General features: G+C 50.3%; 4 protein-coding genes across 4 annotated transcripts; 3 read left to right on the top strand and 1 right to left on the bottom strand.

Annotated features, from left to right (window-relative positions):
* Window positions 1–99: 99 nt before the first annotated feature.
* On the top strand, window positions 100–1,515 carry CTRU02_211962 (DUF618 domain protein; the record flags this gene model as incomplete). The annotated part of the gene is made up of 4 exons (XM_036725616.1): window positions 100–197; window positions 254–345; window positions 397–597; window positions 644–1,515. 4 exons carry the CDS (start codon window positions 100–102, stop codon window positions 1,513–1,515), a joined length of 1,263 nt encoding a protein of 420 aa, XP_036582821.1.
* Window positions 1,516–2,203: 688 nt separating this feature from the next.
* Window positions 2,204–4,600, top strand: CTRU02_211961 (ABC transporter ATP-binding protein; the record flags this gene model as incomplete). The annotated part of the gene is made up of 1 exon (XM_036725615.1): window positions 2,204–4,600. One exon carries the CDS (start codon window positions 2,204–2,206, stop codon window positions 4,598–4,600), a length of 2,397 nt encoding a protein of 798 aa, XP_036582820.1.
* A 1,590-nt stretch (window positions 4,601–6,190) lies between these two features.
* CTRU02_211960 (putative alpha/beta hydrolase) lies at window positions 6,191–7,142 on the top strand (the record flags this gene model as incomplete). The annotated part of the gene is made up of 2 exons (XM_036725614.1): window positions 6,191–6,256; window positions 6,309–7,142. 2 exons carry the CDS (start codon window positions 6,191–6,193, stop codon window positions 7,140–7,142), a joined length of 900 nt encoding a protein of 299 aa, XP_036582819.1.
* Window positions 7,143–9,458: 2,316 nt separating this feature from the next.
* CTRU02_211959 (uncharacterized protein) lies at window positions 9,459–10,494 on the bottom strand (the record flags this gene model as incomplete). Its single annotated transcript, XM_036725613.2, has 2 exons — window positions 9,459–10,073; window positions 10,285–10,494. The coding sequence occupies 2 exons, from the start codon at window positions 10,492–10,494 to the stop codon at window positions 9,459–9,461; spliced, it is 825 nt and encodes a 274-aa protein (XP_036582818.2).
* Window positions 10,495–12,744: the final 2,250 nt, after the last annotated feature.

Raw genomic sequence — 12,744 nt, 5'->3', positions numbered from 1 at the left:
ACCCCAAAATATACAATAAGCAGCCGCTACGTGCTTGCAGCCAACCGGCGTGTCCATCTCGGTCGCAGACGGGTATAGGCACGCTATACGGAAGCTATCATGGCATACAACGACGACGCCGTTCTGGCAAAGCTGTCGGCGCTCAATGAGAGCCATGACAGTATTGCTACTGCAGCGCAATGGATAATGTTCCATAAGTAGGCGCCCCTTTATTCCTTTGCAGCAGCGAATAAGCTGACAAGGCGACTCACAGGAGACACGCGGATCGCACAGTCCAGCTATGGCTTCAACGCCTGCGAGATTCATCAAGCACCAAGAGGCTCAGTTTGATTTATCTTGCAAATGGTAAGTGGAGATTCCCCGCGCACTTCCGAGACTGTTCCTGATTTGTCGAAGAGGTCACCCAGCAATCGAAGGCGCGGCACAAGGAGGACTTCCTGGTCGCCTTCTCGCCCGTTATTGCTGAAGCCACGGCCTTAGCGTATAAGGGCGCGCCAGCTGAGATTCAAAACAAGTTACGAAGAGTTGTTGATGTCTGGAAGGACCGCTTCATCTTTGAACCGCCTATCCAGCAGGCGATTGAAGCGCGGATCGATGGTCTGTCAATTCCCCATGCTTGTAGTGCTGGACTGATAGTCGATAGAACTTGACAAGGCCCGCGGAACTGCCAAGGCAAGCTTCGGTGGCCCCGGCATCGGTAGCAGTTTATCTGTCCCACAGGAACTCACCCCTATAGTGACTTCATACCAGAACGTCTCAAAGCTTAATCTACCTACAAAGACTGCCATCAGCACCGCCAACCAGGACTTTGAAAAGCTCACAGACCCCTCGACGCCTGTACCTTCGGCCCCAGTCTACGCTGCGCGCCTGAACGGCCTCCTGAAGAGTCTGGCCAATGCAGAGGGCGCTGTTGCTGAATGTGTCAAGGCTCGGAAAGATCTCATTGACGAGTTGGAGAAACTACTTAGCGCTAACCAAGAGGCACTGGCCAACGATGAGAAACAGTACACCGAGCTAATGTCACGAAAGGCTGAGACGGAAGAAAAGAGGCGTGAGGTCGAGCTTGCTATCATGCGCGGACTGCCAACACATGAGGTGTCGCAATCTCCGGGCAACGGAACATCTGCAAGCCCAGAGCCAGAACGACCAGAGGTAGAAGCTCTTACACCGCCGGCCGTTGAAGCTTTCACTCCGCCAATGGTGGAAGCTCTCACTCCCCCGGCTGTGGAAGCCCTCACCCCTCCGCCAGCTCACGATGAACAGGCAGTCCCTCAACATTCAGAAGCAGACCGTACGCAGTCAACATCGAGCCAGGGTTTCCAGCAGACTCCCGCGTCGGGCATTGAGATGTTATCAAACCTTGCTTCTCAGTACCAGTCCATTCCAGTCTCAGCAAACGGATCCAACAAGAGGCGCCGGCTTGGGGGGGACGATTTCCCTGACCTTGAAGGCGATGACGGAATCGATGCTGATGTGGCAGAAATGCTGCGAAAAGATAGCAATGGTACTGCTTAAGGGTGTCGTTTCATGAACAGTCCATTACGAGCACGCTGAAGCACATTTGGATGGAAACATGTAATATTACTATTAGAAAAAAGTCAGGTGGCCTTTGTAGCTAACGCGGCCAAAGTCAAAGACTGGGCTGCATCGAAGTCAATTATGGGACGGTTACTTTTTTTCCTTCCTTTTTTGCGCATGGGATGTTCTGGATTCAGGAGCAGATAACAGCACCGTTGGAACTGCCCCTGTAGGATGCTATATCTAAGGCAGCATACAACGACTTCGGCTTGGCGATCGGCCAGATCGAGCAAGAGGAGTGACAGAGATAAAGACAAAGAGATGTGCCATATCATATGTAATAAAAGAAAGCCAATCGATAGGTTCTGACACGGACCAGCTCAAATAATGTTTCGTGCTAAGGCCTCCTATTCTCGTCTTCGGCAGAGGCGGAATGGGTTATCGGGGGATGCGCGTCCGGCCCGACTATCGCCGAGGGGCGGACTGAAGCGCGTGTCAGTGGCCCCCAGCCAATGGTAAATTTTGAACCAGACCGATGACGGAATCTTTTCCTCTGTCAGCCAGACCATGTCTTTATACATGCGCAACTCGCCAGGTCTCCCCGTATGATGAAGCAGCATTGTTCTTCGCCTATTGAATATGCGCCACCCATGAGATAGAAACAGCTATTCCAATCCGTTTCGAAATGGCCACGGGAGCAGCGCGAACAGCTGTGCTGCTCCCGCACCGCGTCGGGAGCTGCCAGGCGGGCTCGTTACTGGCTTCTCTCTCCGGCCTGCGCAAGACTGCGACAACAAACTCAGCCCTACAACATCCTCTCATGTTACATTTCAGGAGCTTCAGTTCCAAATCTACTAAGAAATTCGCCGCGTCATCTCCTGTCCGCGGTGCTGCTCCAAGCCCTCGGTCAGCACTGTCTACCCAGAGTCCTCAAATCCCCCAGCCGATTGCTATTTTGCGTTATTTCTCGGCCGGATTTCGGACGCAGCGAGACTCTCGATCAACCACGCAACAATCCCAGACGACTCCCGAGGAGGAAAAGAACGCGAAGCGAGCTCAGCTGGAAGCCCAAGATGCCGAACAACATGACGACTTCCAAAAGAGCGAGAGGGCGGCAAAGGCAGCCCAGGTCAACCTGAGTGCTAAGCTGTCAAAGGAAGGAAGGACGCAAGGCAAGTCTGGCTTCGAAGAGATATGGCGACTCATCAAAATTGCACGTCCAGAGCTCAGATGGCTGGGGCTCGCCATGATCTTTCTGGTCGTCTCGTCTAGCGTTACCATGTCCATTCCTTTTTCTGTTGGCAGAATCCTTGATATAGCAACAAAGGATCCCTCGGAAGATGCCCGCTTGTTTGGCCTGACCATGCCGCAGTTCTTTGTTGCTCTGGGTGTCATTCTTACGGTTGGAGCTATTGCTAACTTCGGCCGAGTCATCCTGCTCCGAATTGTTGGTGAAAGGGTTGTTGCTCGTCTCCGGTCGCAGTTATACAGGAGAACATACGTTCAAGATGCCGAATTTTTCGATGCAAATCGGGTCGGTGATCTCATCTCTCGTCTAAGTTCTGACACTGTCATTGTTGGCAAGTCTATTACTCAAAACATCAGCGACGGCCTGAGAGCTCTGTTCAGTGGGGGAGCTGGCTTTGTGGTCATGGTTTGGCTTAGCCCACAGCTTACTGGTCTGCTGCTCATTATGCTGCCACCAGTTGCTGTTGGTGCCTTCTTTTACGGCCGTGCGATTAGGAACGTGAGCAAAGGAATCCAGAAGAACTTGGGTACACTGACCAAGATTGCCGAGGAGCGTCTGGGCAACGTCAAGACCAGTCAGGCATTCGTTGGCGAAGTCCAAGAAGTCAGACGCTATAACCACCAAGTAAAGAAGATTTTTGCCTTAGGGCGTAAAGAGTCTACAATTGCCGCAACCTTCTTCGCCTCAACGGGCTGGGCTGGCAACATGACCATTCTTGCCATGCTCATTGTTGGTGGCAACTTTGTGCGCAACGGGTCCATGACGCTTGGAGACCTGACGTCTTTCATGATGTATACGGCTTTTGCGGGATCTAGCTTATTCGGCCTTTCATCGTTCTATTCAGAACTAATGAAAGGCGTCGGCGCTGCTAGCCGTCTTTTCGAGCTACAGGATAGGAAACCAGGCATATCACAGACCGTTGGACTCAAGGTGCAATCGGCGCAGGGTCCAATTCGTTTCTCGAACGTGTCATTCGCGTACCCCACGCGTCCGGCCGTCAAGATCTTTAATGATATCAACTTCGAGATACCATCCGGCAGTAACGTCTGCGTCGTGGGACCGTCTGGTGGCGGCAAATCAACCGTTGCAGGCCTATTGTTGCGCTTCTACAACCCTACCTCTGGTTCTATTACCATCAACGGAATAGACATTTCCAAGATGAATATTAAGTCATTACGACGTCGTATCGGTATGGTTGCTCAAGAGCCTGTTTTGTTCTCCGGTACCATTGCCGAGAACATCTCATACGGCAAGCCGAACGCCAGCCGAGCGGAGATCATTGCGGCCGCGCGAAAGGCTAATTGCAATTTTATCAGCGACCTTCCTGCCGGCCTAGATACTCAAGTCGGTGCTCGTGGCTCTCAGCTGTCTGGTGGCCAGAAACAACGCATTGCCATTGCCCGTGCGTTAATCAAAGATCCTGATATTCTCATTTTGGACGAGGCGACATCAGCACTGGATGCCGAGTCAGAGACGCTTGTCAATGCAGCTCTAGCCTCACTTCTCAAGGGCAAGAATACCACCATCTCGATTGCGCATAGACTATCGACTATTAAACGATCCGACTTGATAATTGTACTGTCCAACGACGGCAGAGTTGCTGAAATCGGGAAATATTCAGAGCTTTCAGCTGATAAAGGGAGCGCCTTTAGCAAACTCATGGAATGGCAGATGAGTGGCGGTGATATCCCCGAATCTCGTAGTGGCGACAGGGGCCATATCACCGAAGAGGAAGAAATTGAGTCCGATCTTGATCTGGAAGAAGCCGAGGAAACCAGCGTTGCAACTGAAAACCAGCAACAGGAGAAGACTGCTGAGGAGCTGCGAAGGTAAAAGGCAATAGCAGTCCGATCCGTCGATATTGGACAAGGAGTGACGGAGCATTTTCTATCATTTTATAACAAGTTGCCGCCTGAATATTTGAAGGCGGCCTGCAGCAACGGCGGAATCGTGTTGCCTGGTACGGCTAATGCTGTCATCTTATGTACTACAGCTTTATTTTATAGTTATGCAGCATCATAGAACCACTCCACTCGATCTGGATGGACGTCTGGAGACTGATGAAACAAATGAATTAATTTGGGTTGACTTCTTATTGATGTTTTTCGCTCCTGTTGACCATGGCCAGCATTTAATTAAGGGCCATGGATCTGGGACTGAATACTTGAGGGACGGAAACGTGAAATTTCAACAGGCTCGATTCAACCTTTGATTCTTCCCGTCTTAACTGTACATCTCAACTGCCATCTGGTGGTTGCTTAGCCCTTCCAGCACTTGGTTCTCCCGTACCTCTCCTCGGTAGCTGCTGACCAGATACCGTCAATTATATGTGGGCCGCATTCCAACTTAACCTCAAACGTCAAGTACATTCTCAAGTGATCCAGGACTTCACAGCGATTTCCGGGGATCCCTGTGGGGGGCATGAAGCCTTGGATACAATCTTGTCGATCTCCAAAATATTTCCAGAATTTCTCGCATATTGGCCCGACAGTGGATGGTCCTCCAACTGATCCGGTAATCTCGTAGATACGGCCACCTTTACTATATTTCTCGGTATTTGTAAACCTTTGTTTGCAAACGTGGAGCTTCACATCAGCAGCGAGTACTGCTGCGGCCAGAGCAAAAAGTGTTGCGACGGTGAAGGGTTTCATGTTTGCATGAAGTGAAAAACGATTGGCCTGGATTAGATGTGAACCAATTGTAAGCGTAAAAATATGCTGCACTTGCACAATAGATGCTGATATTCAAACAGCTTGTGCTGATTTCTTTTTATCCTTGTGAGCGGTTGACTAGATGTTTACTTTGGTGAGTCTAGTGAGAAAGCGACAGCATTCAAATATTGTTTTTTCGGGGGGGGGGGGGGCGGCGGTTTCTCTTTTGTATTTTCTTCAGGGTCATGGTCTTTGGTTTTCTCTACTCTTGGGTGCTAACAAAAGTCATCTTGCCGCGGCCGGGTTAAAGCTTAAGCCATACATCGTATCTGCAAATGATGTTAAATGCCTCCTAAGAACGTTCAATCATTCGAAGTATGTCTGGTTATTCTTGTGGCTGCCTTAAAATGGACCATGGACAACGCAAAGGTTTGGTTATCAGAATTGTATTGTAGCCCCCCGAGTATGTAGAGGCGACGTTGAACTCCTAGCTACGAGCTCCATGCTCCAAGCTCCAAGCTTGGGTATGGTGTACCCACCATAAGCGAGGGACATACCTGTCAGGTGCCACAAGCGCCTCCACCATGTGCCGAAGTGGATGGGAAGGATGTCTTAAACCTCGTGTCAATGACACGTGAAGGCCAAACAAGGGAGACCGCAACAGCTACTTCGTTCTGCGTTGCAATGCAAGCATACACATCAAACTAACATCAACACAACGCATAAAATTCTGGCTTGACGCCCATATATTTGTTGAAGTCTCAAATTCACCATGACTAGCGAAACTGAAGGTGTTTTCGACGTGGACGGCCAAAAGCTCTACAGCAAGACCTGGACGGTGAGTCTAGCATAGCACTCTAAGGGCTCAGCAACTGACTGACATTGACTAGCCTGAAGGTACTATCAAGGCAAAACTTGTCTTCGTCCACGGTTTTAGCGATCATATCGGACGCTACGACGAGCTTTTCCCCTACCTCGCAAGCCGTGGCATACAGGTCTTCGGCTGGGATCAACGTGGATGGGGCCGCAGTGTGACCAAGACCGCTGAAAGGGGCTTTACAGGTCCGACATCGCGCGTCATCGCTGACGTCGCAGCCTTCATCCGTGACAAGCTGCCATCGCCAAACTGTCCCCTTTTTGTCATGGGGCACTCCATGGGCGGCGGTCAAGTCCTCGCTCTCGCCAGTGACCCTCAGTATGACGACCTTGTTAGCCAGGTTCGTGGGTGGCTGCTCGAAAGCCCCTTTATCGCTTTCACACCTGGTGAGGAGCCTGGATTTCTCAAGGTGTTCTTTGGAAAGCTTGCTAGTCGTTTACTGCCTCGGCAGCAGCTCGTTAACGAGATACCCCCGGAGAACCTGACACGGGACACAACGGTGCAACAGAGCATCCGGGACGACGAGCTGATGCACAACACTGGTACACTCGAGGGCCTCGCGGGTATGCTCGAGCGAACAGATGCACTGGCGCACGGCAAGCTGACTCTCAGCTCGAATGTCAAGAGCCTTTGGCTGGGTCATGGCACCGAGGACAAAACAACCTGCTTTAATGCCAGCAAGAAATGGTTTGACGCGCAGATCATTGACGACAGTACGCACAAGCCGTACGACGGTGCTTACCATCAGCTCCATGCGGATTTTTGCAAAGAAGAGTTTTCCAAGGATGTCGGAGACTGGATTCTGGAGCGGTCGGGCGAATCAGCGAAACCTGAATCCAAGTTGTAGGAGACTTTGGTGGGCTTTTGTATGCCAAGCTCTAATTTTGTACCTATAATGATGCGTTTGCTTCGAAGCCGGCAGTTAAGGAAACTGAAGTTCGTACTGAGGGCCTTCACAACAATCCATCAACCGGTTTCATAACTCTGTATCTTGAGTTAGTGCCTTATAGTGCAGAATGACTGGCGAACATCTCTGGCTGCATTGAGGTCTTGGCTGAGAATGTAGCTGGCTGACCGAGGTACACCCACACTGAGATCTGCCCGCGCCCGAAAGCCCATTGCTCAACATAGCCAACTCTGAAAATCCTAGCTCCAGGTAATGCTGGTAAAGATATATGAAGGAAAGGCACCTTATATATTTCGACTTCTTCCGTCCGAAGTGTGTGAAATACTGCCTGCCAGATTTCTCATCATGGGTTACAGATCAGGATGGTCCTGCCGTTGCTCCCTAACCCTTACACTCACAAACACTCTAGACCGATACCTTGCCATTCATCGGCTCTATTCGCGCAAATATTGTCGTCGATTCCTGTCTTCAGTCAAGAAATATTCATGGCCTATACACATGTTATCTCGCTTGCTTTCTGTGCTTCTTCTCCATGTCGATATACCTGGATACTTCCCTGGTCATATCTATCAATAGAGGGCAAAGATAGTTCCATCGCGTTACTCTAACATTTCCACCGGCCTGTCCGCAGGCTGTTTTCCCACTCTTTTGTATTATATTTCATCGTTTCTGCGCTACCAGAAGAAAATTGCCGACTAAAAGGTCGGCCACCATGCTTTTCTTGATGGCCTTCGTGGGGAGATGATCGGTTCAGCGTGCTTCACTCCTTACTGCCTTGTATAGTCGAGGCAAAACCTCACCCAGGCCTGTTCGACTAAGCTAAAATGCAACAAAACGGAAGCAACAGACGGTTTAGTGGTAACCCACTTGCTTTGGTGTCGCCTCTCCAGCCTCCCCACACCAAGTGGCTCTCCAGGAAGCCTGTTTAGTTAGCTTGCCGTTATTACATTTGATCTGACTGGTTGTAGTCAGATGCAAGCTGCAGGCGACTCCAGGACTTTATTGTAGACTGACAATCTCGTTCCCCGGCTGCTGCAACCATTTATCAAGGGCAAAATGGCATCGAGACTGCAGACCGAGCCATGAAAAGTCGTGCTTTTCATATTCTTCATCCATTGCCAACTGCTGCCTGATCTCCCAAGAGTTACTCTGCAGTAGAATCACTTATCTTCGCACACCTCCTCATACCTCTCCAGCGACTCAACGCAGCCCTTTGAACTTTAACAGCAAAGAGGTCTTACTCAACGCCTCTAGAACCGCTCTGGAAACAATAGGCATTTCTCCTAGTAGCAAGCAAGAGCCTGCTGCGTGCCATACCTCAAATAGCATGGATGTTGAGAGTGTAATCTGCCTTGGTCCATCACTGGTTCTGGTCCTCATGGCCTGTCTACCCGTACCATCAGGAGTGTCAACCTCTGTCGCTTCTCGTACGGCCAGGCGCGCCTTGAGACCGTTGGCAACGTCGTCTTTTACTTTTTAATGTTTTGGTCTCGCTGATTGTTATTGCTCTTTCCATAAGTGACCTTCGCAACCCGCCGGCAGAATAAGAAACCAAAGCTTTCTGTATGGAGCCCATCGTCGCCGTCTGCGTGGCCTTCACCACCAAACTCGTCCTCTTCCTCTAATAATTATTCCTCCATGTATTCAGGGCATTGATTCGATGCGCCTGTACTACTTTGGATAGTGCCTCATTGCCGAGGTAGAAGTTGTCATGGACCTGAGAATACGTTCTCCGAGACACATGGCACGTCCTAGGTATTACAAGATTAGCGAAAGGGTCTGTCGGACGTCGAGAGAAGCTACGCACACATCGACTTTGAGACCACCCACAGACCGGAGCATCCTTTTGAAATGGATATTTTTAGAAGCGGTTGCATCTATTGATTGAAGCATGGCCGGCCGGCCGGCTTCTACGGTTTCATACGGAGGGGTATTATGTTCATGACTTTGATGCAATGTCATGGTGCGATATTGAATAATACAAGGACATATTTAATCATGATAACAAATACAGATCACGTTAATTCGGCTGTATTGGCGCTGCCCATCGTTTCTATTCCCAGTGCGGTTGTGTTCATACCCTCTCGACATCAGCTTCACATCTTGAAGCTGCTATACTATGCACGCAATGCCAAAGACCCTGAGCCCCAAATGAAACAATGTTGGCCGTAACTGGCATTACAGAAGGCGCAAATTCTAAACCTCCCGAAATCTACAAGCAAGTTTTAGCGCACACTCAAAATATCAGACCGGATGCTAACCTTTCTCGAGATCCCAAAGGTCATTGTTGAGTGTCAGATACGCCGCTTGCGCGTTTCCAACGTCCGGTGCGAGATCGCCAACGGTGTGATTGCAGCAAATACGACCTAGCTCAGTGCCATTGGTTGCTCTACCGTCACCAGCTGCAAGAGTGAGCCAGTGGTGGCAGAGACAGGCGCCTCGGAAAGTGATGGATGTGATTTGTAGTATTGTCGACGGGCGGAGGAGTGAAGGGAAAAAGGAGGCTAGATCTTCGGGGTTGACCCGTGTCTCGCCCCTCGCACAAAGCTTCAGACCCACGATGAAGTCATTCTTGCGATAAAGCACAGGTGTAGCCTCGCAGTTGATTTGCCTGCATGATTGCAGTATCTCAACATGGGGTTTCCTGTGAGTGAGGGACACGGTACGGGGCGTTGGGCGTGGCGCCCGTAAATATGCGTTTTGGTGCTCGGGCGGCTCGACTTTAACGCGAAGCTGGCGCCGGCTGCTGGATACTATGACAGGTTCTTCAGTGAGAAGGAGGAGCTCGTAGATATCTAGGCGAAGCTCGAAAGGGATGTCGAGAAAGGTTAGGCGGCGTGGGTCTGGTCCCGGGCCGGCAGGCCGTAGCGACTGCGGCCACGGAAGAAAATGCAGTCAGCACCAGTCTGGACGTCCAGAGAAGGTGAAGTTGGGCGAGGAAAAAAGAGATAGCACTACACAAGCATGCTGAAATCTGAGGAGACGCGTTGATGTGCAGACAAGACGACAGGGACACTGAATGACTGATTTTGCAATATGGGTGCTGGGTGGACCCTGGGTGCAGATCGGTGACATATCCTACCATCCATTGCTGGCATTGCTGGATCTGCGACGTCACGACCCAGGGTAATCTGCTAGGTACTCTGCTCAACAGCAGTTTTGCTGCTGATCTGATGCCCTGCCCTCGACTTGCGGCCTTCAGGTCAGGTGGCGTGGGGTGAGCGGGTATGGGTAAGATTTCCCCAGACGATCCACACTCGTGACCAGCGATCCATCCGCGTGCTGATGGCATCGCGGGGACACAACAACAGCTAAAGCGGATGACGGGGGAAATTCCCTAGCCGTTCACTAGCGAAACAGTGATACGGAGTAGAGGTACATAGAGCAATGGAGCAATGGAGACGAATGAGGGTACAACAGCAAAATATCTGAAGTAGATCAGGCAAGACGGGAAGGGCAAGGACTTACAAGCTGAGTTTGTAGCCCAGGAGAGCGATGGGAGCAGTCTTGGGTCATATCTGGGCGGCCATGTACAGATTCCATGATGCGTCGGATGGGATGGATTCCGCTCTCTTTTGGACGGAGCTGTAGAGCAAAATGGACCTTGGCTGTGGGAGGGCGGCACAGACTGAATGGTGCAAATGTGCAAATGATATGGAGACAAATTTGGGTGAGTCGAGGCGAACTGCAGATTTAATTCAGACCCCGGCTCAGTCCAGCCTTCATTCCATTTGTTTTCTGAGAGAACTGAAAGAGGCACGAAGAGCGACTGGAGACGCTCTCAGCGTCTCAGCGTCTCCAACAAAGAGAGACAGATCAGGCGCTACTACTAACCAGTTTCAGCCGATTCCAAGGTGGATGTTTGGGTGGCAGGTGCTCCTATGTAGTAGGAGTACTGGTCGACCTCGCCTTAGTGGCAGGCAGAACCTGGTAGGAGGATGCGGCAGATGCGGGGAAACTTTGCGGACGGACGTCTGGATGGACAGAGCTTCACGTTGAGGAGAAGGTGGGGTTGGGGTTCAGTGGCTGCTTCAGGCAGCTTGTCTGCTTCTTGTCAGGGATTTTGTCCCCCTTTCCTTCAGAGAACATCTTACGCAGGGTTACCAGTACCTCTGAGGCAGTTGAGCAACTTCCACAGGTGTCAAAAACACAGGGAATGGACACTCGTGTGGCGTCGAACGGAGAACAAATTCCAGAGAGGCGCAGAGATTAGTTTCACTTGCTCTTCTTCCTCTCTATGCTTACTACTTTTTCTGAAAATTACATGTATGGAGATTTACGGATACAGATACTGACAGAGGTCATCCATGACGGTTAGAGATGGCAGCTGGTATGACCTTGGTCCATGTCAGACAAGCTATGCAAGGCTTGTCCTTGCCGATTGTGGCCGTTGTGGTGCTCAAACAGTGGGCCAAACGATGAAAGCGAAAAGCAAGCGTCCGATAGCCAACTCTTGTTTATTTTCAACAAAATTAGCAGAGTCGGTATCCGTATCCTTAGCTAACCATGTATTAAGCCAGTAATGACGATAAATCCCCTCAACATTTCAGCGTTCTCCTTTGGAATGCAGAATTATTAGCCATGCGGCCGGAGCTATCTTATCATCTCGGATATGTGTTACTTGCATCACGTCCGGAAGACAATTGTGGATCTCTGTTAATATCCATAGGACCTGGCCGCGATGGCCCAGCCAGAAGCTGCATCAAATGAATTCCTTGCGTCTTTTCCTTTCTGCCCCTTGAACCCTGCAAGTCATGAATATGGGATCCTGGCTGGTGACAAGTTGCCGGACAGCCATGGCTCACTGGATGATGAGTTCTAATCCGTGGTGGAAGAAAGGAGGGGAAAAAAGAAGGCGGGTACGATTTTTAGATTTAATTTTTATTTACACTCCAAGAAATCCATACTTATTGAATGCGTAGAGGACACCAAACTCACGCGTTGTCTTTCCGAGGATAGAGGGGGATGATAATGGCGCGCATCAAGCTTGGATGACTGATCTGAAGCAGGGGTGGGTTGAAAACAAACACAAATGCACAAATACGAAGCAGATCCGTACAGTTACATGCGGTTCCTATGCACTTCCAGACCACCAGCAGTCATTATAGCCGAGTAGTCTTACAAAGCGGGACTTCTTCTACGTTGGTAGGTAAGCAGTCATGGCACAACACACGCCAGGCGCAAAGACCCGCTCAGAATGTCATGAGAGGTATATTTTACACAAAACATACATTCGTGTCGCAACCACGCCGTCTACAATCTACGACTCTGTCGCGCCGTAATCTCCTGCCATGCTGCAACGGCCTTGCTAGTGCTGTTAGCCATGACCCACAATATTCCTTTCTGCCCTATCCAAGCCTGCAGTACTCAGGTCTGCTTTACCCTGGCCCCGCATCATCACCACCATCATCATCATCCTTGCCAACAAGACTCGTTTCTACCGATAGGTAGAGGTACATCAGATGCTTAACACTTGCCTGTCTGTTTTATACGAACGATTTGCTGCGGTACGTTCTTCATATGTGCTACAATGAATAACACA

This window comes from Colletotrichum truncatum, assembly GCF_014235925.2.
Source record: "Colletotrichum truncatum strain CMES1059 chromosome Unknown Contig_0008, whole genome shotgun sequence".
In the NCBI taxonomy this organism is placed as follows: Eukaryota; Fungi; Ascomycota; class Sordariomycetes; order Glomerellales; family Glomerellaceae; genus Colletotrichum; species Colletotrichum truncatum.
The sequence above is the reverse complement of the archived record's forward strand: the minus strand, read 5'-3'. Positions and strand labels throughout refer to the sequence as shown.